Source organism: Carex rostrata, chromosome 8, assembly GCF_964058835.1.
Source record: "Carex rostrata chromosome 8, lpCarRost1.2, whole genome shotgun sequence".
Lineage (NCBI taxonomy): Eukaryota > Viridiplantae > Streptophyta > Magnoliopsida > Poales > Cyperaceae > Carex > Carex rostrata.
Window position 1 is genome coordinate 8,202,919 of NC_135925.1, and position 24,224 is coordinate 8,227,142.

At 34.9% G+C, this 24,224-nt stretch overlaps 1 protein-coding gene across 1 annotated transcript; it reads left to right on the forward strand.

Moving 5' to 3' along the window:
- The first annotated feature begins 6,687 nt into the window (after positions 1–6,687).
- Positions 6,688–15,780, forward strand: LOC144557714 (DNA polymerase I A, chloroplastic-like). The gene is made up of 12 exons (XM_078306273.1): positions 6,688–6,966; positions 7,472–8,208; positions 9,103–9,296; positions 9,651–10,327; positions 10,699–11,131; positions 11,652–11,747; positions 11,844–11,936; positions 12,918–13,112; positions 14,067–14,159; positions 14,423–14,635; positions 15,083–15,172; positions 15,290–15,780. Exons 1-12 carry the CDS (start codon positions 6,818–6,820, stop codon positions 15,449–15,451), a joined length of 3,132 nt encoding a protein of 1,043 aa, XP_078162399.1. The 5' UTR covers positions 6,688–6,817; the 3' UTR covers positions 15,452–15,780.
- Positions 15,781–24,224: the final 8,444 nt, after the last annotated feature.

A 24,224-nucleotide genomic window follows, 5' to 3' on the forward strand; every position in this document is an offset into this window, starting at 1 on the left:
ATAAGAACAAAGAGGTATATAACTTCTCTGCACGCATAACAACATTCACCAAATTGTACCTTCTCTGGTATGCATTCTTTTCACAAGGAAATTATTAAATGAAATAAAAACCAATGATAAATATTATCCAAAAAATATTCGTAAGAATTCCTCAAAAATTCTTCAGACACATTTTGTCAAACACCTTATGTGCACACCTTGTAATGCCTAGCTAAGATTAAAAATAGTAAGACCAACTTGTACCTTCTCCAGCCATGGCCAAAGTGAGATGCCAGGAGCTATTTGGATCCGTAAAGTAAATTATGTGTTATTTCTCTCCTTCTCCTTTGCAAAACAAGCTAGTTGAGTCTATGGCAACTTATTTATATCGAGGGCTTGTATTTTTTGCTCAAATTTCCCGCGCAATCAATTTTCGTTGGTGTTTCCCGCTGAATCTGCTGAGAAAGAAAGAGAGAAGATTGGAGCGACTCAGCTCTTTCCTCGTGGGAAAAAAAAATGAAGTCTGACTTCATTTTTTTTTTCCCAAAAAATTACGTTAGATGGGATTAAAAATGGGAAAACAGACACGATCCCATCTCAAGCGAATTTGTCATCCGAACGGGTTATTGGAAATTCAGCCCCGTCAGCCCAAATTCCCTTTCGTTCCCGTAGGAAATTGGTCATCCGAACAGGCCCTATATTGTAGTGTCCAAAACACTGTGTCATCGTTTGGGGAAGAAAGAGTAGGAAATAATAAAAAAAGAAGTTGCTCCTTAAGGAATTGTACGAACTAGGGATATGATGGTCCAAAAAGAGCCCAAAATTGCTCTAAGGAGACTCTTAAGGAGGGAGAGGATTGGATTAAGACTGTAGTCTAAGGAGGTCTGCTTAATCCCTTGTAAGGAGCTGTTGTTCAGTCAATTTTAGACGAATTAAGTTCTTAAGGAAGCTCAAGGATCCTTAAGGAAGGGTTGCCGAACATATACAGAGAATAAGTTGGAGGACTTTCAATTTATAAGTACATTGATTTTGTGTGGTATTTTTTATTACAATAAAATATTATAATTTTATAATTTTGTTATTTTATCAATTTATTATGGTCTTGTTGTATGAAAATTTCTATAGTTTTTGCTATTAATGTGGACATGTAACCCTTATTGCTACTATGTGTGGATATATATCCTTATTACTATTAATGTGGATACGTAGTACTTATTGATATTACATGTGGATATGTATCCATATTATTAGTAATGTGGATATGTAATCCCTATTACTACTACTTGTGAATTTGTATCATTAAATAACATATAACAAAATAAAAAATTGTAACGACTACAGTGAATCTGTATCTTTAAATGATATTTTAAAAATAAAAAGAAACCATAACCAATAAAAAAATTTAATATCTAACAATCAAATAAGAGGAGTTTATAAAAGTTAAAAAAAAAACCCGGAAAAATAAAAAAATCTATTATCTACATATGGCGAGTATGTGTCTAAATAAATTTAAACTTCTACGCGTAGAAAAAAAATGCATTTAATAAAATAAAAAACTGTCTGCTTGATTGAAGGGCTGATATTAAATATGAAAATTTATCTTTTAATCGTAGCCGTTGGAGGACTGATATTCAATATGAAAAAACAACAAATTTATTTGCAACGAGAGCATACTATAAGAGAACAGAAAAAAATATCTCCATTATATTATTAAGCACATTGGGTGTCTGATCCGCCAACGGCTACGATTGAGAGATGAAACTTTGGATTTGATCTCAGCTCTCCAATTATATAATTTGTCTTCTTTTGATTAAATGCATATCTTTTATGTATAGAAGTCTAAATTTAGTTAAAAACATACCCACCACATGTGCTGTCACACGATACGTTATAATTAAAATTAAATAAATTCTGAAATTTAGCGATATATTTATCTGTTTTCTTATTCCTTTATTTCCATATTTCCCGCTTCAATTGAGAAGACTTCACCTTCCATTTTCTTATTTCTTCGTTTCTATACGAATCACAATGAAAATCATTTTTTTTAATTTCCTTATTTCTCTTTCTTTGTTTCTATACATATTGGTGTGGGCAATTTAGAATATATTTCCAATATAGAATATATCAGTGTGTGTGTGTATGTGTGTGTATTTTAAATTGGAAACAGAGAAGAATATAAATTGGAACGTGTGTGTGAATATATATTTTTCTTATAATATGTGTGTGTGTGTGTGTGTATCCTATACATACACAAGATAACACTTTTTATTTATGTTTTTTTATATCATATTACATGTTGATATTGAATTGTTGTATGATATTTGATATTAGATTCGAATCGAGCTATTATTTGATATCATTGGTACTTACAAACAAAGAATCATCACATCATCAAATTGTTATCAGAGATCGCGATTAAAGTTAATTAAAAATACATAATCATATAAATTTTCTATTAACATGTGTTTTAATTTTTAGATAATTATTATTTTCATTGATATATTTGTTTCTTATAATATGTCTCCGTTGAATATATATATATATATATATATAGACACACACTCTTATTTTCATTGATATATTTGTTTCTTGTGATATGTCTCCGTTGAATATATATGTATATATACACACACTCTTTTCATAGAACACTTAAAAAGTGTAGTGCAATTCTGTAGCAAGTTAACTAGATTTAAAAAAAAAAATGCTACATTGTAATTGTACTTGACAAAGAATGAGATAAGTCCACATGAATTCATATCACCTGTAACTAAGATCAACATAATTATAGCAGTAGATATGCGCCTTAGCTAGATTCTTCTTTAAAATAATATAATATTGTAGTCGTATATATTTTTATGATCAAATTCACGGAAGAAATCAACATCAAATTCTACCAAATCACCATACTTCTCAATTTTGCATATAAATTGAAAGACGTCTCGAATTGATTTAGCCAAAAAAAAAAGCACAATACAAGCGGTAAATGCATTCGAATGTAATTATGTTCACGAAACTGCAATGTCGTATACAACGAGCACATATACACTTATGCACAAATATATATATATATATATATATATATATATTTAGTTAAAAATCGGTAGATAATTTTATTGAATTAAAAGAATTACATACTAGACAAGTGTCTGAGAAAACATATAGCTATAAATAAACTAAAAACGTACAAGGAGTATGTGCATCATGTTGAAACCAAATTAGTTATCCTTGTTTGATGAAAATTATAGTAGTCTAATAATTATTTTCTCGGTGTGCACCAGACTACATTGGAGAAGGTACAACCAGATCAGGACCAAATATTTGACGATCATTTTGAAGATATCCGTCATTTGACGATCTTTTCAAGGTATCCGTCATTCGGCGGCCATTTTTATTTATACCCTAAAAAAGATAATTTTAAAACTACCCCCGCATTAGGTTTTTTTCTTAAATTGCCCCGACCGCCAGGCCCACGGACGACCCAATTCCCATAGCAGATCGTCCAAGCCAGGGGCGGTCCACTGGGAACCAGACCGCCCCTGGCCCCGGCAGTCCTCTTTCTTTCTTTCTTTTTAGAGAAGAGAGATCTTAATATTTTGATTTAAAAAAAAATAATTTGGTGAAGAAAAAGTTTTCTTGTTTAGAGTGTATGTCAAAAAATAAGACATTTGATATATTTATGAAGTGATGTCGTAACTCTTTATAACTTTGATATGGTTTGTCAGTTGAATATCACAAGTTTAAATATAACAATAATTAAGGACTTGGCCTTGATTCAAAAATTTCTAACATCTGACAGTTTGTTGATTTTCTTCTCTTTATTTCTGGTACTAAAACAGTAGTTTATAGCTACTAAAACATGTACAAACTTCAAATTAGATCTCTGTCTATGCACAAAGCACCATAGACTGATCTCTGGTATGGTACCAAGTCCAAACTCAGCAGCCAAGCACTAAGCAAAGGCCACTGGTATAGTGCAATGCACTAAAATACATTAAATTTGATCTCTGCTGGTAAATTAGCAAGTCTAGACTGATACATGAACCAAACTGCAAAAGTGATTACACCAGCATGTAGAGCATTCAAAAATACATAGAATTGATATAAATTTCAATTTATTTGGATTTTTCTACAGTTAGTTATGAATTTTCAAAGTTCAGCTTTTGAAAAAACTTTAAACAACCATAACTTTGGTTAGGAAAGTAGGATTTGCGCGTATGACCACTTTTTGGAAAGGGGAAAATGAGACGGATCCGATTTTGCCTTGGGAGAATCCCAGGCATCGTCACATCCGAAGCATCATAATTTCAAAAAAAACGTCGTTTAGTGCCTCAAAAATTCAATTTAAGTTTTTGTGCAACAGTAGACATACAACGATCGGTATTTTGACAAAAGCCTAAGAGATTATTCAAGAATTATCCATATAATTATTTTAAAATGGATTTACTATTTATTATGTTCGTTTTCCTATCTCCGAGCAAATGGTATATGTTGACAATAATCAAATAATCCAATTATTATCTAAAAAAATAAAAAAGAAGTTGACATCACTGATAGAATCTAACTACTTATGTATATTTGAATAAAATAAATTATTAAGAATCAAGGCCAAGTCCTTAATTAATGTTATCTTTAGACTTGTGATATCCAACTAACAAATCAAATAAAAGTTATAAAGAGTCACGGCATCACTTCATAAATATATCAAATGCCTTATTTTTTGGCATACATTATAAACAAAAAAACTTTTTCTTCACCAAATTGTTTTTTTAAATCAAAATATTAAGATCCATGTTCTCTACAAAAAAAAAAAAAGAGGACCGCTCGAGCCAGGGGCGGTCTGATCCCCAGTGGACTGCCTTTGGCCCAGATGGTCTGCTATGGGGATTGGGCCGCTCGTGGGCCTGGTGGTTGGGATAATTTAAAAAAAAACCCTAATGCGGAGACAGTTTTAAAATTATCTTTTTTTTAGAGTATTAATAAAAATGGCCGGTCATTCGGCGATATGAAATAATTATAAATACGTTTCACATAGTTGATTATATATTAGTCGGTGTAAATTTTGTTTTTCCAGAAACAACAAAATATATTATTGCGAAAGGATTTAAAAAAAGGATCCTGATAACAATCCCGCAGGTCTATCCCCGCAAAAAACCCCGCACAAACTGCCAAAAATATTATGGGGGGACCGCTCAATAATTAATACTCCGCAGAAACTGTTAGTATTTAACTTGAAGCATCAAAGTATTTATCGTGAATTTGCAAAGTGTTAATCCATATGCAATGATCTCTACTTAGGAAAGAATAAATCAATCCATTAGTTGTCCCCGCACAAAATTTCCTTTTTTTTTGAATCATCTCCGCACAACTGGGGACCATTAAATAAACAATCCCCTCATAAATACTTGCCATTTATCACCGCACAAATTTTCCTTTTTTCTGAATTGTCCCCGCACAATTGGGGACCATTAAATAAACTATCCCCTCACCCAATGATAAATACTTCTCAGACATAAGGATAAATACTTTATAATACATTGATAAATACTTTATGTTACATGGATAAAAACTTATCAGACATAATTGCAACTTTCAGTACAATATGAATGATAAATACTTCTCAGACATAAGGATAAATACTATATGTTACATGGATAAATACTTATCAGACATAATTGCAACTTTAAATAAAATATCAATTATAAATATTTCTCAGACATAATGATAAATACTTTATGTTACATGAATAAATACTTTATGTTAAATGGATAAATACTTCTCAGACATAATTGCAACTTACAGTAAAACATCTGTGACAATGATAAATACTTCCCATATATAATCGTAAATACTTGTCAAAACAACGATAAATACTTTCTTGAACTTGTCAATAAGTAATGTTTAATCAAATCAAAGTATTATCATGTCAGGGACAATGATAAATACTTCTCAAACATAAGGATAAATACTTGTCAGAACAATGATAAGTACTTTTTTGAACATCAATAAACATATAAAATGTTTATTAGCGGGAATTGTTATTAAATGATAATATAATTAATGCGGGAATTGTTATTAGAGGATAGTATAATTAATGTGGGGATTGTTAATTAATGCGGGAATTGTTATTAAAGGGCAGTAATTAATGCGGGGATAAATGAAAATTCTTAGAGGAATTAATGCGGGGATAAAATGCAGTTTAGGGAGTTAATTTGAAGAGAGAGAGTGCGAGGTTAAATGGAGGGACAGAGGTGAGGGGATCAATATAATTATTCTTAAAAAAATTATGATTCCAAATGCATTATAAATTGATTAAAAGAACGCACATACGCACGCTGCGCGACCTTAATCAATTTTAATGAAATTTAGTAGATTTAATCGTACAAAAAAGTAATGTATATTTTAAATAAGTATAAATTAACTTATACAGAAGTACCTAATAATACTTCAGATTATCAATTTAGATGATTTCAATGAGAAAAGAGCAGTCCACTTATCCACTGCGAATGTTACAAGCGTATATTTTTCTCTCCCTTTATTAACCTCGGACCAGAAATAAGATCTCCCTTCTTTTTCTCTAATCACACGAATACGATTAAACAAAGGTGTAACTTTCTTCATCAATCGCCCTCTCCCCATTTGTTTTTTTCTGGTGGTGCAAAATTTTCTTTTTTATTATATCTTTCCACAAAAAGCCGTTCTTTCCAGTTCACCCCAAAACCCTCTTCACAGCAGTCTATGCCGCCTTGTTGGCTTCCCCCTCTCCCTCTAAACCCTCCTCCCCACCGACTAGCGGCAAGGGGATAACAAAGTCGGAGATTTCTCTGGAAAGCGCTCCGCTATGCGAAGCGGTTCCATGGCACATCCGTCGGCCTCCGCTCGGGGAGGTGCCTCCTCCTGCTCTTCTTCCTCTCTTTGGTTTGCTTCCTCTCTTCACCGCTCTTGCTCTGGCTCCTCCTTTCTGTTGAAGCCTCTCACCAACCGCTCGAGGTAAATGTGCAAATTTACTACTTCACTTGTACTACCCGCCCCCGCCCCCGCCTACACACACACACACACTCACTCACTCCATACGGTAATGCGTGGTAGCGGCCCATAGTCTGTCCTTTCCTCTTATGAGTGGTATTTGACCGGTTAGGTTAGTAGTGGTGTGGTCAAGAGTCAAAATGGCCTATGTTTTAGCGACCACCTGTATACCTTTTGTTTAGGTCCATCACATGCTTTTGTATACTGGACGTTTTGGCACTCAGCATACATTGATACCCTCTTAACACTTTTTTTTAAAAGATTAGACAGTGTTTTCGGGATTTTAAAGCTGTCTGTTGTATGTGCGAGTATTCTTTTGGTCATGTGTTTAAGTACATCCCATTTGTTTTCTGGTTTTTTTGGGCCCAATGAACAAATGTAATATATAGCTTATTTGGAGCTCGATCCATTATCTTTAGTAACAGGCGGCAGTTGTTATTCTGAACTGTTGCTACTTCTCCACTAACAGGTGTGAACCATATAAGCAGCTTCGAGTGCAGAGCAACAATTCTGAATTTGGAATTCAGGACAGTTCAAGGAATCCTAAATTATCTGCTAATCATGACAACGCTGCAACTATGAAGCAACTCTGGGTTGAAGAGACAAACAAACTCAATTGGCTAAAACTTCAACATCAATTAAGTAAAAGCACTGTCGAAGAACTTCCGGTGAATATGCAGGGTCTTGAGAACATTAATGGGTCTAATGGATCACTAAGAACCCATGTCATGGATAAAGATACCGAAGAGAGCAATATTCACCAGGGTCTTAAGAACATTAATGGGTCTAATGGATCACTAAGAACCCATGTCACGGATAAAGAGACTGAAGAGAGCAATATTCCCCACGGTCTTAAGAACATTAATGGGTCTAATGGATCACTAAGAACCCATGTCACGGATAAAGAGACTGAAGAGAGCAATATTCACCAGGGTCTTAAGAACATTAACGTGTCTAATGGATCACTAAGAACCCATGTCATGGATAAAGAGACTGAAGAGAGCAAAGATGCACCTGTAAGGCAGCTTAATTCTAGTAAGGCCAGTCAAGAAAGTTTTGGAAAGAAGCCAAAGGATGCAAGTGAGAGGCTTAGGCAGGTATATAATGAGGTGTTAGTGGTCGATAATATAGAAGAGGCAAAGAGGGTTGTTCGATTGCTTACAACAAAGTACAGAAATTTCATACATGGCTGCGATACAGAGGCAAGTCAATTTTAAACTTTTCAATTAAGCCAATCTTGCAACTAGATTTGAGTTGAGTACAATTGACCATAAAGCAAACCCTTGTTAGTTCGAGACTTCCACTCATTTCTCTTTGCAATGTTTCTCAATGTTTACTCGTTAAATTATCGGTATCCCGGCTCACTACTATTATTTCATCAAATAGCTTTTATCTTTGACCAAGTTTCTAGGTCTGTTCAGTTTGAAACGTGTTGGTAATATTGGTGAGGATATACAACTGCAGGTTTACATCCGCAACTTTTAAAGCAATAACTATCAACATGCAATTAAGATGCAATTCATCCTTTATTCAGCAATCAGGTTTAAATGGGGCATATTTAAGCAATGGTTAAGTTCCTTTTGTTCAGTGTGAGCTCAATCAGCTGTCAATTATGCAACAAAAACCAAACCAAGCTTGATATGCAATGTTGTTTAAATTTAGCCTAATCAACCATCAGTTGTTTTATTAACCCCAAGATAAGTGCAATTAAGTTGTATCCGAGTCTGAGTGTATCGGTTCTAGTTGAACCCTACTAATAACAAATTTATGCTCCTCAAGCTTGGCAAAGAAACAGAACAAAAAGATATAAATTAATTAGCTGATAGTCAAACTTAAGCTGACATATTACCAGCTAGCACGTAATAGTTCAACATCACTGGACACAACCTCAACAGAATCAAATTTCAACACTGTAGATCTGCATGAGCCAAAATTGTTCAGACAACTGATAGAAGTGCCAAAATTATAACAAGTAAAAAGTAGCCAATATACTTCAATCGAGAAAGGTACTATACAAAATCGGTGTATGTAATATATAGAGGTGCGCTGAATCTGTGCCTAATTATTGGCAGTTATTAACATAAATCTCAATGTAGGTAGCCAAGATCGATGTGAAGCAAGAGACACCTGTAAATCATGGAGAGCTAATATGCTTTAGTATATATTCACACAATTCTGACATGCAAGCTGATTTTGGAAATGGAAAACCTTGCATTTGGGTTGATGTGCTTGATGGGGAAAGAGATGTTTTGAAGGAATTTGTGCCTTTCTTTGAAGACCCTCTGATTAAAAAGGTCATTCTATTAGTTCATCTTTGGTCTTAGCTAGTTTGTCATGGTTTCTAACAGTGCCTTACATTTTTTAAGTTACAACTAGTAAATATGTCCAAGTAGCTCCATTTGTTGGATAATGTGATAAAAAAGGATCACACACACACACACACACACATGTATATATATAATTCTGGGTACTTTTTTCCTAAGCACTGCAAATTGACCCTAAAAGTTCTGGATCTTGCCTTATTTATATAAGCTAGTTATACATATATTTGCTTGATCTACAAATAAATAAGAAGCAATTTGATTGTTTTCTTCTTGGCTTGATTATGAGAATCTTATTTCTATATGTTCCCACTACTTTTTTTGTAGGTTTGGCATAATTACAGTTTTGACAGTCATATAATAGAGAACTACGGCATAAATCTCTCTGGATTTCATGCTGATACAATGCACATGGCGCGGCTTTGGGATTCTTCTAGAAGGCTTGATGGTGGCTATTCTCTTGAGGCACTCAGTGGTGACTCAAGAGTCATGTCAGGCACTCATTCCTTCCCCAAATCTGCATTGAACATAGGCAAAATCTCAATGAAATCCATTTTTGGCAAGAAGAAAATTAAAAAAGATGGCTCTGAGGGAAAGCTAGTCACAATGGACTCGGTTGAAACCTTACAAAGGGAAGAAAGAGAACTCTGGGTTAGTTATTCCGCACTTGATTCGATAAGTACTCTGAGGCTTTATGAAAGCTTGAAAGGGAAGTTGGAGAAGATGAAGTGGGTTCTTGAAGGGTCTTGTAAAGGGACAATGTACGACTTTTACAGGGAGTACTGGTCTCCATTTGGTGCACTTTTAGTAAAAATGGAGACTGAAGGAATGCTGGTTGACCGGACCTACCTGTCAGAGATAGAGAAGGTTGCCATTGCTGAGCAGAAAATGGCAGCTGATAAGTTTAGGGACTGGGCTTCCAGTTATTGTGCTGATGCTAGGCATATGAATGTGGGAAGTGATGCACAAATTCGTCAACTCCTCTTTGGTGGAGTCCAAAATAAGTACGTGACAAATTAATTTATGATGAATAGAGTTAAAAGGTTCCTTTAGTTCGAAACAGCTCTTCATTTGGCCCTGAAGTTTGAAATGCATCATTTGGATTTTAAGAGTGGTTAAATATCATTTGGACTCTTCCTTTCCTTTAGCTTAGTTTGCAACAGATAGAAATGAAGTAGTTGTGCTAGACATTACTTGCTTAGATTGCTTCATTGAAAATGTTACATTTTTCATTATCATACTAATGAGGAAATTCGGAAATAACACCTAATTATAAGGATGATATATAAACTTTGAAGACTATTTAGTTTGTTCATTATTTTTTGTTCCCTATTTTTTCGTTTTCTAAAAAGTTTCTGATCTAAACTTTTGGCAGCAAAAATCCTGATGAGACATTGCCACGATGCCGGACATTTAAAATCCCAAACACTGAAAATATAATTGAAAACGGTAAAAAGGCCCCTCTTAAAAACCGAAACATAACTCTCTGCAGTCTTGTAGAGAACATGCAAACAGAATCTTTTACTGCCAGTGGCTGGCCTTCAGTGAGTGGTAGTGCCTTGAAATCACTGGCTGGGAAAATCCCTACTGAGCTCATCTATACACTTGATGAAGAAGAAAGTGGAGAGGATGGTGAGGTTGAGGTGGGTGGTGTAAATGATGAGGATTCTGAAAGGTCTATGTATGGCGCAGCATATGATGCTTTTGGTAGGGGGAAGAAGGGGAAGGAAGCATGCCATGCCATTGCGGCCCTTTGTGAAATGTGTTCAATTGATTCGTTGATTTCCAATTTTATCCTTCCTTTACAGGTATGCTGGATTCTGAGCTGAGATTACTATTTTTTTTCTTTTTACAATAACCTAGTGGAGCTAAGTCTTCGAAAATCAGAATTACCTGCTTCCTGCTTATGGAAAAATTGTATAACTGTGCAGTTGATTTTTTTAGGACAAACAATATTTTTTCAACTTTTTACTGTTTCTTTTAACTATCCCTCTCACTTCCCCTCTTTAACTTCAATTTTTGTTATCTTGCATTCTGATCATTCAAAAATGCTTGAAAGATTGAAAATAAGTGAGACAACCAAAGGGAGTTGAGTATGCCAGACAGATTGCATCATACCCATTTTGATTTTTTGTGACACTATAATTACTATGTAGCTTTTAATTTTTGGATGCTAGATATGGTTGAGCCTGTAACTATTCGTGTTGGGTATGTGAAACACGCCTGATGGTTTTTTCCCATATTATTGTGGGAGCTCCTTTTTACTTTTGTTCCACCATTCTAAAAGTATTATAATATCTGATCAATATAACTTGTTCTGTTAAATAGGGAGATCATATATCATGTCAGAATGGGAGGATACATTGTTCACTAAATATCAACACCGAGACAGGGCGGTTATCAGCAAGGGCCCCAAATCTACAGGTTTCCTACTACTTATTACTAATACAGTAAATTTTCAATATCTCCTGATGCCTTCTGCTGGGTTAATGATTTTTTTATTTTTTTGTTATTACTCAGAATCAGCCAGCATTAGAGAAGGATAGGTATAAGATTCGTCAGGCTTTTATTGCAGCACCTGGAAAGTCTCTTATTGTGGCTGATTATGGGCAGGTATGTACACTTTTAGAGAGCATTTCTGCCTCTGGTTTTTTGTGCCATGAGTTGCCCAAACACATAATCTTAACGATATTTACCTACACTAAGAGTGACTGTGAACTTCCAAAGTTTTCTAAATTCTAGTGATTGTTCTGTAACAAATTAATAGAGCTGGCATGCAATCACTAACGTGATTATGGTCAAGAAATATTAGTGTATAGACTTGTAAGCTTCTTGATCTTACAAAATGACACTTTACAAATTTATGAATATCGGCACACATGCATTGCCTGTACTTGTAATGATGGTGCATATCCATTGTTTGCGCTTGAGTTTTGAAACTAAAACTAATATGGAGAAAGGTTGAGGAAGTTTGCGACCTTGATTGTTTTTTTAGTTTATGCAGTAATTCAGATGTATAACCAGACTAAACCAGCCAATGCAGTATCAATACCATCTTGGGCTTCAGACTGTATTTCCCTTTTCTAGTTTTTCCTTGTTGTGCCTTTGGTCGTTGTTAACTGTGCGCTGAATGCTCACCCAAAGGAAAAATGACCATTAAATCCTGTGCCAAGCTAGGACAAGTTAAAATGCTGGTTCATCTTGTGTGATGGTGATCCTCGATATCTGTTTGGCTTGATGAAGTGCCTGATTTTCTCTCATTTTCTCATACTTTGACCTTGTGCTTCCTGACATATTTGTGCATGTTTGTACAACTAGAGAGACGAAATCCGAAACTGTTATTTTTTTTTTATGTATTTTCACAAATAAAAGGTAGCTCATTGAAGATAGCATTACAGTTTCAAGATTTGACCGAACATTACTTTGTAATTGTCCTAATCTAACAGTGGTATTATTTGCCAAAACTCATATTCACTGCCTTTGCAAATATAATAAGTAGATTGTTTTTGCTAAGTGCAGCATAATATTGTGTGTTTCACAATATTCCATTTTGAATTAGTTCTGTTGACTAGTAATGGGTAATTTACATGACAGCTGGAGCTTAGGATCTTGGCACACCTGGCAGGTTGTCAAAGTATGTTAGATGCTTTTGAAGCGGGGGGCGATTTTCATTCTAGAACAGCTATGAATATGTATGATCATATTCGCAAGGCAGTTGAAGAGGAACGGGTGATCCTTGAGTGGCATCCTCAGCCTGGTCAGGAGAAGCCTCCAGTTCCTCTATTGAAGGTAGAATTCATTTATTGATGTTGACTTTGTACACAACAAAATACATATGGGTTTTGCTCATTTCATCCATCTGTCCGGTATTATGTATATAATTTAAAAAAAACAAAAGTTTATTTAACCATATTTTGTTTAATATTTCGTTATTTTCAAAAAAAATAAGTTTGTATATTTTATGTCAGAGCATATTTATTTCACAAGTAAAATAAAAATAATAAAAACTATAATATGTATATGCATATCCTATCCTAGATTCTGAACATGTTGTATTGCCGTATCCATACCGCATCAGCTTATATGTCTTGTCGTCCCTGAGATTTTAATCCGGGACATCACCCTTACAAGAATTGAATTACTGATCTACAAATGGTTGATTATTATCTTTTTTTTAGTGGTATATAAAGTCTTTATTTTATTAAAGTGAATCTTTTGGAAAATGCACCCATCATTATATTCTTATTTGTAAATGCTCTCCATATTTCTCATCTTTTCAACTAGTACACATATTTTGAGAAAAATTAAATCCTTAGATTTGTGTGGTGAAAAAGGATCTTCCCTGAAATTTTGAGTAATCTGCCCCTTCATATGGTAATCAGAGTTAGTTATAGCTGTTTGGCCTGGCCTTAGCTTGTACCAGTGAAGAGTATTCGGTTGTAAATAAGAGGAAGTGGATTTTTCTCTGGAAGTAGGAAAAAAAGAAGAGAAAAATTAGTAGTGGGTGCAATTTGGAAGAAAAATAATGCTCAAATTACACAGGCAGTTTTAGCATTTAACTTACTTTGTTGACCACAGTTCTTTTCACCCTTTAATTTTTTTTGTTGAAAAACTTGACTGCAGCTGTCAACTTTAACCCTTCTTAGAAAAACTATTTGACCTCCATTTTTTTTTTAAAATAAGGGGTAATATTACAATCTCAAGCATAGCAAATTCAACTTTTTTTTCTTTGATTAATTCAAGGATGCTTTTGGTTCCGAGAGAAGGAAGGCAAAGATGCTCAATTTCTCCATTGCTTATGGGAAGACACCCATGGGGCTTGCTCGTGATTGGAAGGTACCTCCCTCTTGCATAATTATTAATTCTTTAATACATTTGTACCAATATGCAGATAGCATTTCATTTCATTTTAGTACCAATTCATTCAGGTGCCATAGTAGGTTTGTACCTTAAATGAGCACGTACCAACAGTACTACTGAGCCAGAATGTTATTGGTGCAGGTTCATAATAATTTTTGTCTTCTGTTTCTTTTTTCCACTCTGGTTTGTTTGGTGTCTAATCAGCCTTATAATATTTCCCATTTATTTGCTTACTGCAGGTTTCCCTGAAGGAAGCAAAGGAAACAGTTAAATTGTGGTACAGAGAAAGGCAGGAAGTGCTGATGTGGCAGCAAAAGAGAAAGAGGCAAGCAGCAGAAGAACGATGTGTGTACACTCTGCTGGGCCGGGCCCGCCGCTTTCCTTCCATGTACCAAGTCAGTGCAGCTCAGCGGGGTCACATTGAGCGTGCTTCCATCAATACTCCTGTACAGGTATGGCCGGAGTCATATGCAACAATATTTATGATTGTTAAATCATATTATATTATTCTTTGTTTTGGGCTAGCTCTTAATTAACCAGTTTGATTCCTAAAGTTGGTTCTTTTATTTGTGTTACCTTGGTCCAATAGAAGCATTAATTTATACTTGACGAGGTATTTGGTTTTGAATTCTTTACATCTCAGTCCTATATTAGCACTGACTTGTTTCTAATGGTTGCTGGATTCAAAGGAAGGTAAAAGCATTCTTTAAAATAGTTATGCTACATCAAAAAAGGTATGTTTAGCCAAAATGGTACAAAGGGTTGTTTTGATGTTCAGTTTGGTATTTGCTTACCTTAATGTTCATGTAAAGACCATGACTTGAGAAAATAATGGTTCATGACTGCATTCTGAAAAACAAGGAATTTGTGATGTGATTTTCTTTAATTGGTATTAACAGGGTAGTGCAGCAGATGTTGCCATGTGTGCAATGCTTGAAATAGATAGGAATGTTCGTTTGAAGGAGCTAGGGTGGAAACTCCTGTTGCAGGTTTTCTCTCAGTTTTTGTTTATTAATCATCATTTATTGTTGGTTCCATAATTATGCCGTTGGTCCTTGATAAGTGGAATCATGTGAAACAAAAGCTAAAATTTGTTTTTGGGCCAGGTGCACGATGAGGTTATATTGGAGGGACCTACAGAATCTGCTGATCTGGCCAAATCCATAGTTGTAGATTGCATGTCCAAGCCGTTCTATGGTACAAATTTCCTAAAGGTTGACCTATCTGTAGATGCTAAGTGTGCACAGAATTGGTACGCAGCTAAGTAAAACTAGATACCTTCACGGCACATTTTTTCTTCTTCCTTTTGTTTTCTAACTTGCATGGATCAAAGACATGCTTTGTCATCCTTCCTTTAGTGTAGTTAGGTTCTTTTAGCAAGGTTTTTCTTACAAATGTATTCTTTTCCGAGTTAGTATGGCATATGAGGCTAGGTTTTTGAGGGATATTTGTTGCGCGCTGATGTAAATGCATGACCCAATCCTGTAATCATATGTAGCTCTATATGAGAATTGGTAAATGTATGACCCAATCCTGTAATCATATGTAGCTCTATATGAGAATCTACATTTGTCAATGTATGTATTCCTTGTGGTTATTTTTCTGTTGAATTTGAATTTTGCTTATATTATGTACATTGACTGTAGTATTTCAACAATGCCGCCCAATTGTGCAATGTACTGTTGGGTCTGATGTTCCTATGTTGCAAAAATGTAAGACTAAGATTGCGTCTGGAAGAGTTTGGCTTTTCATAAAATATCACTTGACAATTTTTGATAACAAAATCTTAGTCGTCAGATTATTTTCATTAATAAACAGTTGACATATGTATGGAAAAGAATGGTCGATAACCAAAGAAAAAGGATAAATCGATAATCATATCTTGTGGAAGGTCTTTCTTGATAAATTATTTCTCTTTCATAATTGGTTATAACAAGGATATTTTTTTTTTATCATAATTATAATTGCATATTTATTATGACTGGACGAATTTTAATCGTATATATTGATGTGTAATCTAAAAGCTGAGTTTTAATAACATGGGTAATCTAAAAGTACTATAAAATGCAAAATTTCTTTGCTAATGTTTCATTATATGAGAACTAAAGAATTATGGTTTATTCATGTAAATAATAAACATCTGCGTCGGAATGCCCTGTTTATTTTAGGTTAATTTATAAATGGAGAATCACATTAATGATATTCAGTAATCACATAAAAAAATAAGAATTATGTGATTTTCTCTAATATCTAACATGAAAAAAAAATCAATGTCGTACTTAATTTCTGAAATTTATAATATTGTATTCTATTTTTTTTTAATCTAAAATGAATATTTCTGGCATAACAATAATAATAGAAATAACTCATTTTTATAAATGCAAATAAGTCATGCAAAAAGCAACGGAAAGCATCTTTACAAAGAAGAAGTATTAAATATTAAAATATAGAACCTACACATGTGTCCAGTGATCATATAAAAAAAACGAAATAAATCTATAGAAATAAGAAACTTGTGAATTTAAGAAGAATATTGAAATAAATAAATAAAAAATAGAGCAAACAACGTGCCTTTACATGAAATTCATTAAAAAAGTTTAGTACATGACGAGCTTGCAAATTTTAGGCTCTGCAACTAATTACTATTTTCTTAAGAAATTACAAGTTTTAAAGTTGACACTAATTTATTAGTCAGGGCCATTGCTAAGAATAAGCAAAAGTCCAGTGTGGATAAAAATTGGAAACTGAATAGTGTAAAGTTAAATTGTGGGATAGGCAAAAGAGAAAAGGTCTTGGTCCACAGTCCATTGTCCATTAACTGTCTACAACCTTATCTAATTCTGAGTTCAATTGTTTAAACTTTCAATGATCTCCACCTTCTAACGAATCCCATCTCCTCCTATATAATGTGACACTGTACCTTTCTTTTTTTTGAATTTCATTTCCGAATCTTTCATTTCCGATCAGATCTGCTCTGCGATTTCCTTCCTCTTGCGTTGCGATAGGAGATTCAGGCGTGAATCTCATTCAAACTATTCGCGATTTGTTTCTTCTTTTGAATTTCTCTTTCCTAGTTCATCGCGAGTTGATTCAAGTTAGTCGCCATTTCATTGATACTGACTTTCATTCAAATGAAATCGTGATTTTTGTTTTTTTTGTATTTTTCTTCTCTCATTCATTTTTCCTTTGCAATGATGATTTTTTTTTATATTACTGACTCGATCTCGTTGTTTAAACATTATTGCGACAGAACCTTCAGGAGTAATTTTTAATCGGATAGAAGACGGCGAAATTCAAATCTAGCAAGTTTTTTCTGTTGAATTTGTTGTTTTCATTGTATGCAGTAACGGATCTAGCATTTCTACCATGTTAATTTTACAGTATTCATCTTGTAATTTTACAGTATTAATCTTGTGAACAGTTACTAATGTAACAACGTGGTTGTGAATATTTGATGTATTGATGATTTATAGTTTGCATCTGTTAATTTTATTTTTTTACATCTTTTAAATTTATAGTATTGAATTTTGCAGCGTGTATATCTCAGTTTTATAGTGTTTTAGGTTTCAGATTTACAGTTTTATAGTTTGCATCTGTTAGTTTTATAGTTTACATTTAAAAATTTTACCGTATTGAAGTTCTATAGTTTGCATCTTTATGTTTTACAGTATGTATAGTTTATAGGATATAAATGAATATATAAATATTAATAATTGAAGAAAAAAATTATGAATTTTTTTTCAAAAAAATTAAAATTAATTTTAATTTTGAAAAAGAAGATTTGATTAAAAAAAATTAATTTTGTATAATTTTCGAGATTATTTTGAAAAAACTGCAAGTTTGAGAAGTGGTTCAATTTTAAAATGTTCTAGAAAGTTTTAAAACTGTCATTAACTGCAAGTTAGATAAGTACATCAAGTGGTACCGCATCAAGTACAGTTAGTTTGGCAAGTTGTGCAAGTTGCAAGTACATAAAGTGGTCCCACTGAATGTTAGAAATTTAAAGTGTGTTTTTATAAGATTTGTTATACAAGTTACAGCATTGAATTAGTAATTTTACAGAATTAGTGCGTCAAATGACAATTTTTCTGTGGACAATTAGACGCTTCCTAGGCAAAAACCCACAAACATATGGATCTAGACTTAATTTTTAATATCAGACGCCAATGTGGCTCCGCCCTTGTTATCAACATAGGTACAAACAGTCCAGCACTTTGTGGGGGGGGGGGGGGGGGGGGCCAAAATCATATTCATACCACTATCCGCACATATATTTGAATATAGAATTTTTGTACCTAATTTTTGAATGAGGAGGGTTCCAATGCCTCATTTTTTTCATACCTCATATTTTATATTTTCGTTTTCAAAGTCCAAATTGTCAATCCAAACCGTTCAACAAAATATTTATACTAAAATATGCACGGAGAGTCGGAGATGAAATTTTATATTTTTTGAAATTTTTTTTGTTATTTTTTAAGATAGATACAAAATTACTGTTTTTGAACTGTTAAAAAAACAGTGATTTTCTACCCTTCTTAAAAAATAGCAAAAATATTTCAAAAAATATAAAATTTCATCCCTAATCATATTTTAGTATGGATATCATGTTGAACGGTTCGGATTGATAATTTAGACTTTGAATATAAAAAAAATGAAGATATAAAATATGAAGTATGACGAGGTATAAAAAAAATGAGGCATTGGAACCCCACTCTTTTTTAATATGGATCTGGATTTAGTCGGATAATATCTTTTCATCCTTATCCAACACCCAAGCTATTTTTTATGTCAATTTGTCAATGAATAATACTTAGACTGTTAAGGTACTCTTGATGATTCTTTTAAAAAAAATATTAAAATTCTTTCAAATGACTTTTAACATACTCCAACTAATTTTTTTTGTTTCCATAATTTAGTCTGAAATGCGTAAAAAATCGTTTTAAAAAAAATATTGCATTTAATCTATTTAGTCCTTAAAATAGTTTGAATTTGATTGAACTTATAAAAGTTATTCAATTTCTTTGCACTCAACCTACATTTTAGGTCGTGGATTTAAAACTCGAATGAAAATTCCTCATAAATATTTAAATTCCTTCTCTTATACTATCCTCATGCTAGATCCATTTGGTTTGACTCTTCTCTAAACATTAAATCGTATGAGTTCTGCCACACTGAGGTCCATACTGTATGCTTATGGTGTTAAATCAAAATGCTAAACACATCTATTGATAAATAAGGAAGGATTTACGGTTGGGAAATAAATGGCTTCGTATCACTTAGTTTTCATATTGAAGAGCTGTTGTAATTGACCCAGGGGCTGTGTAAGCACCTAACAAATAATGTATAGAAGACGTTTTTTGTTTCTATGAAAATTCATACACGCTTCAAATTCTTAGTTCTTTTCCTTTTCAATATTATTATTTTTATTAAATTTTTTTTGTTAGTTCTTTCAGTAATTGACTAATTGAGTTATAAAAGAAAAGTGAAAAGACAAAATCGACCCCACTTGTTTTTTAACCGTCTCTTCATTTCCTAATTAAGTTGGTGAGAGAGCAAGGGTAAAACGGTAATTTAAGAAACGCTAAAGTTCAGAATTTTGTGCGCTAAAAATAGCAACTTCCATTTCAATTTATAGTCGACCGACCCTTCGTGGCTTCTTTCTTTGCTCTGAAGTGCTCTCCATCACTTGTACTATCTATTTGCATTCTCCCTCCTTCCCTTCTCCATCGCCTGTCGTTTCACTTTCTCTTTGCACTCCCGCTCTCAACATAAGTCCTATTCTCCCATCTGCGATAGAAAGCATAATCTCGACTAGGGTTTCTTGACTTTCTTCTCCTCCTCCATCTCTCGTGCGAGCTCTCAAGAGTTATCTTAGGTACTTCTCTCTCTATCTCTTTATTTTGTCCCAGCCACTGCATGTTGTGCTTATTGCTCGGTGGTCTATCCTGGCAAAGCCGTCTATGACATGCTTCACATCAAATCTTTAATTCTTGATCATCTAATTCCATCTTTCAATAATTATTTCAGGTAATAGAAGTCATGAAGAGGTGGAACCCTAACTCCGGCAACCCCAATTTCAGTGCAGCAAAGAGGAAAAAGCCCAATGAAGAGACAGAGGAAGAAGCGCCTATTGAAACCCTCTTCAGGATCCTATGCCGAATAAGAAAAATTGGTAGCATTTTGGGCCATGGGGGGGAGATCATACAGTCTCTCCGAGCTGAGACTAATGCAAAGATCCTTGTGGCTGATGCTGTGCCTGGGTCTGATGACAGGTAATTAGAGTTTATTTGCTTAAATTATCAGGGTAAAAATTGATGAAAATCAAGTTGATTTGGTTGGCGTCAAGAACATCACTCTTAGGTCTGGCATTCTTTAGGACATGAAATTGAAAAAAAAAATACACTAAATATTAACAAAAGATGTCATCTTTTTTGTCTTTCTTGCTTACTTTGTCGTTTATTTCCTTGCTGTCCCTTGAATATCAACAAAAGATGTCATTTATTTCCTTTTTGTCCCTTGAAAAAAAAAACACTGAATAGTAAAGATGTCACCTTTTGCCCTAGTTTGTGTTTTATTTACTTCTCTTTCCTTAAATTTTACAATCTGGTTTTGTAGAAATATATGTTGCTGTAGCATTGGTCAATCTTGAGAGATCTATTAAAATCTAAGCAGTTATTCAAAATTGATCTTTTGTTTATCATTTTTGCTTCTTTAATAATCATGTGTTTCTTTTCCATCCCTTAATAGGGTCATAATTGTCTACAGCCATGCGAGTGACTGGCCTGGGGAAACTGGGAACTCCACTAGCACTGAGGAGTTAAATGGGGACGGTTTGAAACCCCTCTGCCCAGCCCAAGATGCCCTCTTGAAAGTGAACGACATAATTGTGGGAGATGAAATATTGCATGGTGGTGGTAAAGAGCTGGAGGTATCTGCCCGCATTCTGATACCGCACAACCAAGCCGGTTGTGTGATTGGCAAGGGAGGCACGATTATTCAACAGCTGAGAACGGAGAACGGACCTTGGATCTATGTTCTGCCTCGTGATTATCTCCCTCCATGTGCAATGTGTTCTGACAAGCTGGTCCAGGTAAATTATGGTTTCTGGGAAATTCTGTTTGTACATAGCACGCCTCAAATTGGAGGAAATGCCAGATGTAGCCTAACAAATAATAAAATATCTTCTGTAGTGTCTCTTATCGTAGAGAAAAAATGACTTAGGTAATTTGGAGTTTGCATCGGTGAAGTTGTTTGTTTAAAATATGTTTTTGATGCTCGATGGCGCACGTTAGTTATTGTCATTTTTCATCAAAACTTGGTTTCTGATAAAATAAAATATTTTTTCCGTAAGGGTGACTTGTACACTGCAGCAAGCATTCTTGTGCCCAATTTTCTTTGTTATTTTAAATAATGAAAAAATCAGTACTTGAACTCACACATTATGGACTTATATCCCTAATTCTGTTTATGTTCAGATTTTTGGGACCCCTTCTGGTGTAAAAAGGGCCCTGTATCAGATCTCAACCTATCTGCATGCAAACCCGCAAAAAGAGAACCTGCCCCTTGAAGAAATTATGTATGCGAGTACATACGGAGGCTTTCAATCTGGTGGATACCCATCACCAAGCAGCGGTTGCTCTCAGCCGCCTCCTGGATCTGAATGCCCTCCAACTGCGAGTGGATATGCTCCCCCAGCAGCCGATGGAGTGTACCCACAGGTTGCCCATTGTTACCATCCTCCGGACGATAGTGGCTACTCACTAGCAGATGGCGGATACCTGCATCCAGCAAATCAAGAACCTGGTAAAAGACCTGTTACTGGTAGCACCGTACCTCTCCCAAGCAGCTACCATGGGTATCCTCAACCAGCTGCAGGCTATGACAGCACTCAGGTACTATCTAGATTTTGGCACTTGCTATTCATGAGTGGTTCTCGTATAAATATGCCAGTTAGATGTGTTTTAGTTGTTCTATATTGATACTTATCCTTGCTGGGCCCCCGGCCATTAAGGATTTTCATGGTTGGATGGACCCTCTTTTTAGCTTTTCTGCAGGAACTAATAAACTTGGCGGAATTGCCGTCGATATTATTCTCTTTTTCCATCGCACTATAAAATGTCACTGACCCAACCGAGCTCAACCCATTGGTTGACCTAGACATGACAATTCGAAGGTTTAAGAAACCCATGACTTAGAATTATCAGACTCTGCTAGGAGTTCGGTTTGACTTGAGACCCCAATCCCTTTTTATGTTGTTGACCATGCTGATAATTCTTAACTTGCTACTATTTTAGGCTATCTGGTAATATGTTTGATCAAATAATTTTACATATATGTAAATTAAAAATCAATGTTCATGGTTTGAAGCTTAGATATAAATGTTATATTATATCTTCAAGGAGCATTCTGTGCTTCTATTTGTGTTTTGTTTTTGGAAATTTCTACTCTGGGCCAACAACTCGTTGGCCCGCGTTCTTCTTTCTGTCTTTCTCTTTCTCTACACACAGAGTAGGTAGAACAACCTACAAGAGCTCTATTTATGCCATTGATTAAACAATTTGAAAGCATGTTGGAGGGTTGGAAAGGGAAGCTCCTGTCAAGAGGGGGTAGGTTGCAACTTGTTAATTCGGTTCTTTCTTCAATTCCTATTTATTTCATGGCTTGTTTTCTATTACCAAAGTGGTTAACTCAGAGGCTGCACGAATTAGGAGATCATTTTTATGGGGAAAAAAAATGAAGAAAACAGAGTTGGAATTTCTTTAATTAATTGGGATACGGTCTGTTTACCGAAAGAATGGGGGGGGGGGGGGGGGGGGGGAATGGGAGTTTCTAACTTGAGGTTACGAAACATCTCACTTCTCTTACGATGGTGGTGGAGATTGTACACTAATTTAAACTGTTTGTGGGCTGAAAAGATTGTTATTTTAAACAAAAAACCTGATGATAAAGATGGTATGAGAAGGTGGGTTTGCTCAGGTTCTTTCTTTTGGGGCACTTTACTTTCAATCCATCATTTGTTTACCATGTCTGACAACTGAAGATTGACCTGGCCCGACCAAGCCAAGAAGCTGATCCCCTACCTGATCAGACAGAAACCCAAAGCCACTACAAATGCATGACAGAAGCGCCCCTACCTGATCAGACTGAAACCCAAAAGCCAATTTGAATTTCCAAGTAGTGACCCTAAAACCCAAAACCAGCAACCCCTATTGGTGTAGGTTGATCAAGATCATGTGTTGGTGGTTCATCGCGACCCCTACTGGCATGATCACCTATGACAGCAAGAAGAGCGACATCCTTCCAGCAAGTGTTTTGAGAACTAGAATGAATGCAGGTTCTGAGTGTTTGTAAGGTTTTTGATAGAAGTAAAGCACTGGGAGTAACTACTTGTTACCGCCCTTTGCTTTAAGTGTATGATCAATTGCATGAAGTATTATTATGAATTTTATTGATTATAATAGAGTTGTTTATTACAGATAATAAAGTTAATTTATTGGTTAATTTATTCTATGTATCTTTTGCCGTGCAGGTTGCCGGCCATGCATATTATCATGCTGAGCCACCCCCTACAGGGTATATGGTCTTTCACTTATCTCATAATTATTATATTGTTAACATGTGACATTCTTATAATTAGTACTTGAAGACATCTAATAATTGTTGTTTATCAGTTGTAGAAAGAAGTGGAGTTCCCGCACAGGCCAGGGCACCGTTGCCGAAAAAATCCAGAAGTGGAGGAAACAAAACCTGCAGCTGGATTTAGCGGCAGACAGTGCCAGACCAGCCCAAAAAGCGCCCACTAAGGGATCCAAGAAGGGCTGCATGCGTGGCAAAGGCGGACCTGAGAATTCGAAATGTACCTACAGGGGTGTCAGGCAACGTGCCTGGGGGAAATGGGTCGCTGAAATCCGTGAACCCAATGGACGGCGGCTATGGCTTGGTTCTTTTACCACTGCCATAGAAGCTGCAAAAGCTTATGATGAAGCCGCAAGAGCCTTTTTTGGCACAGTAGCCCGTGTGAACTTTCCAGATCAGCTTGAT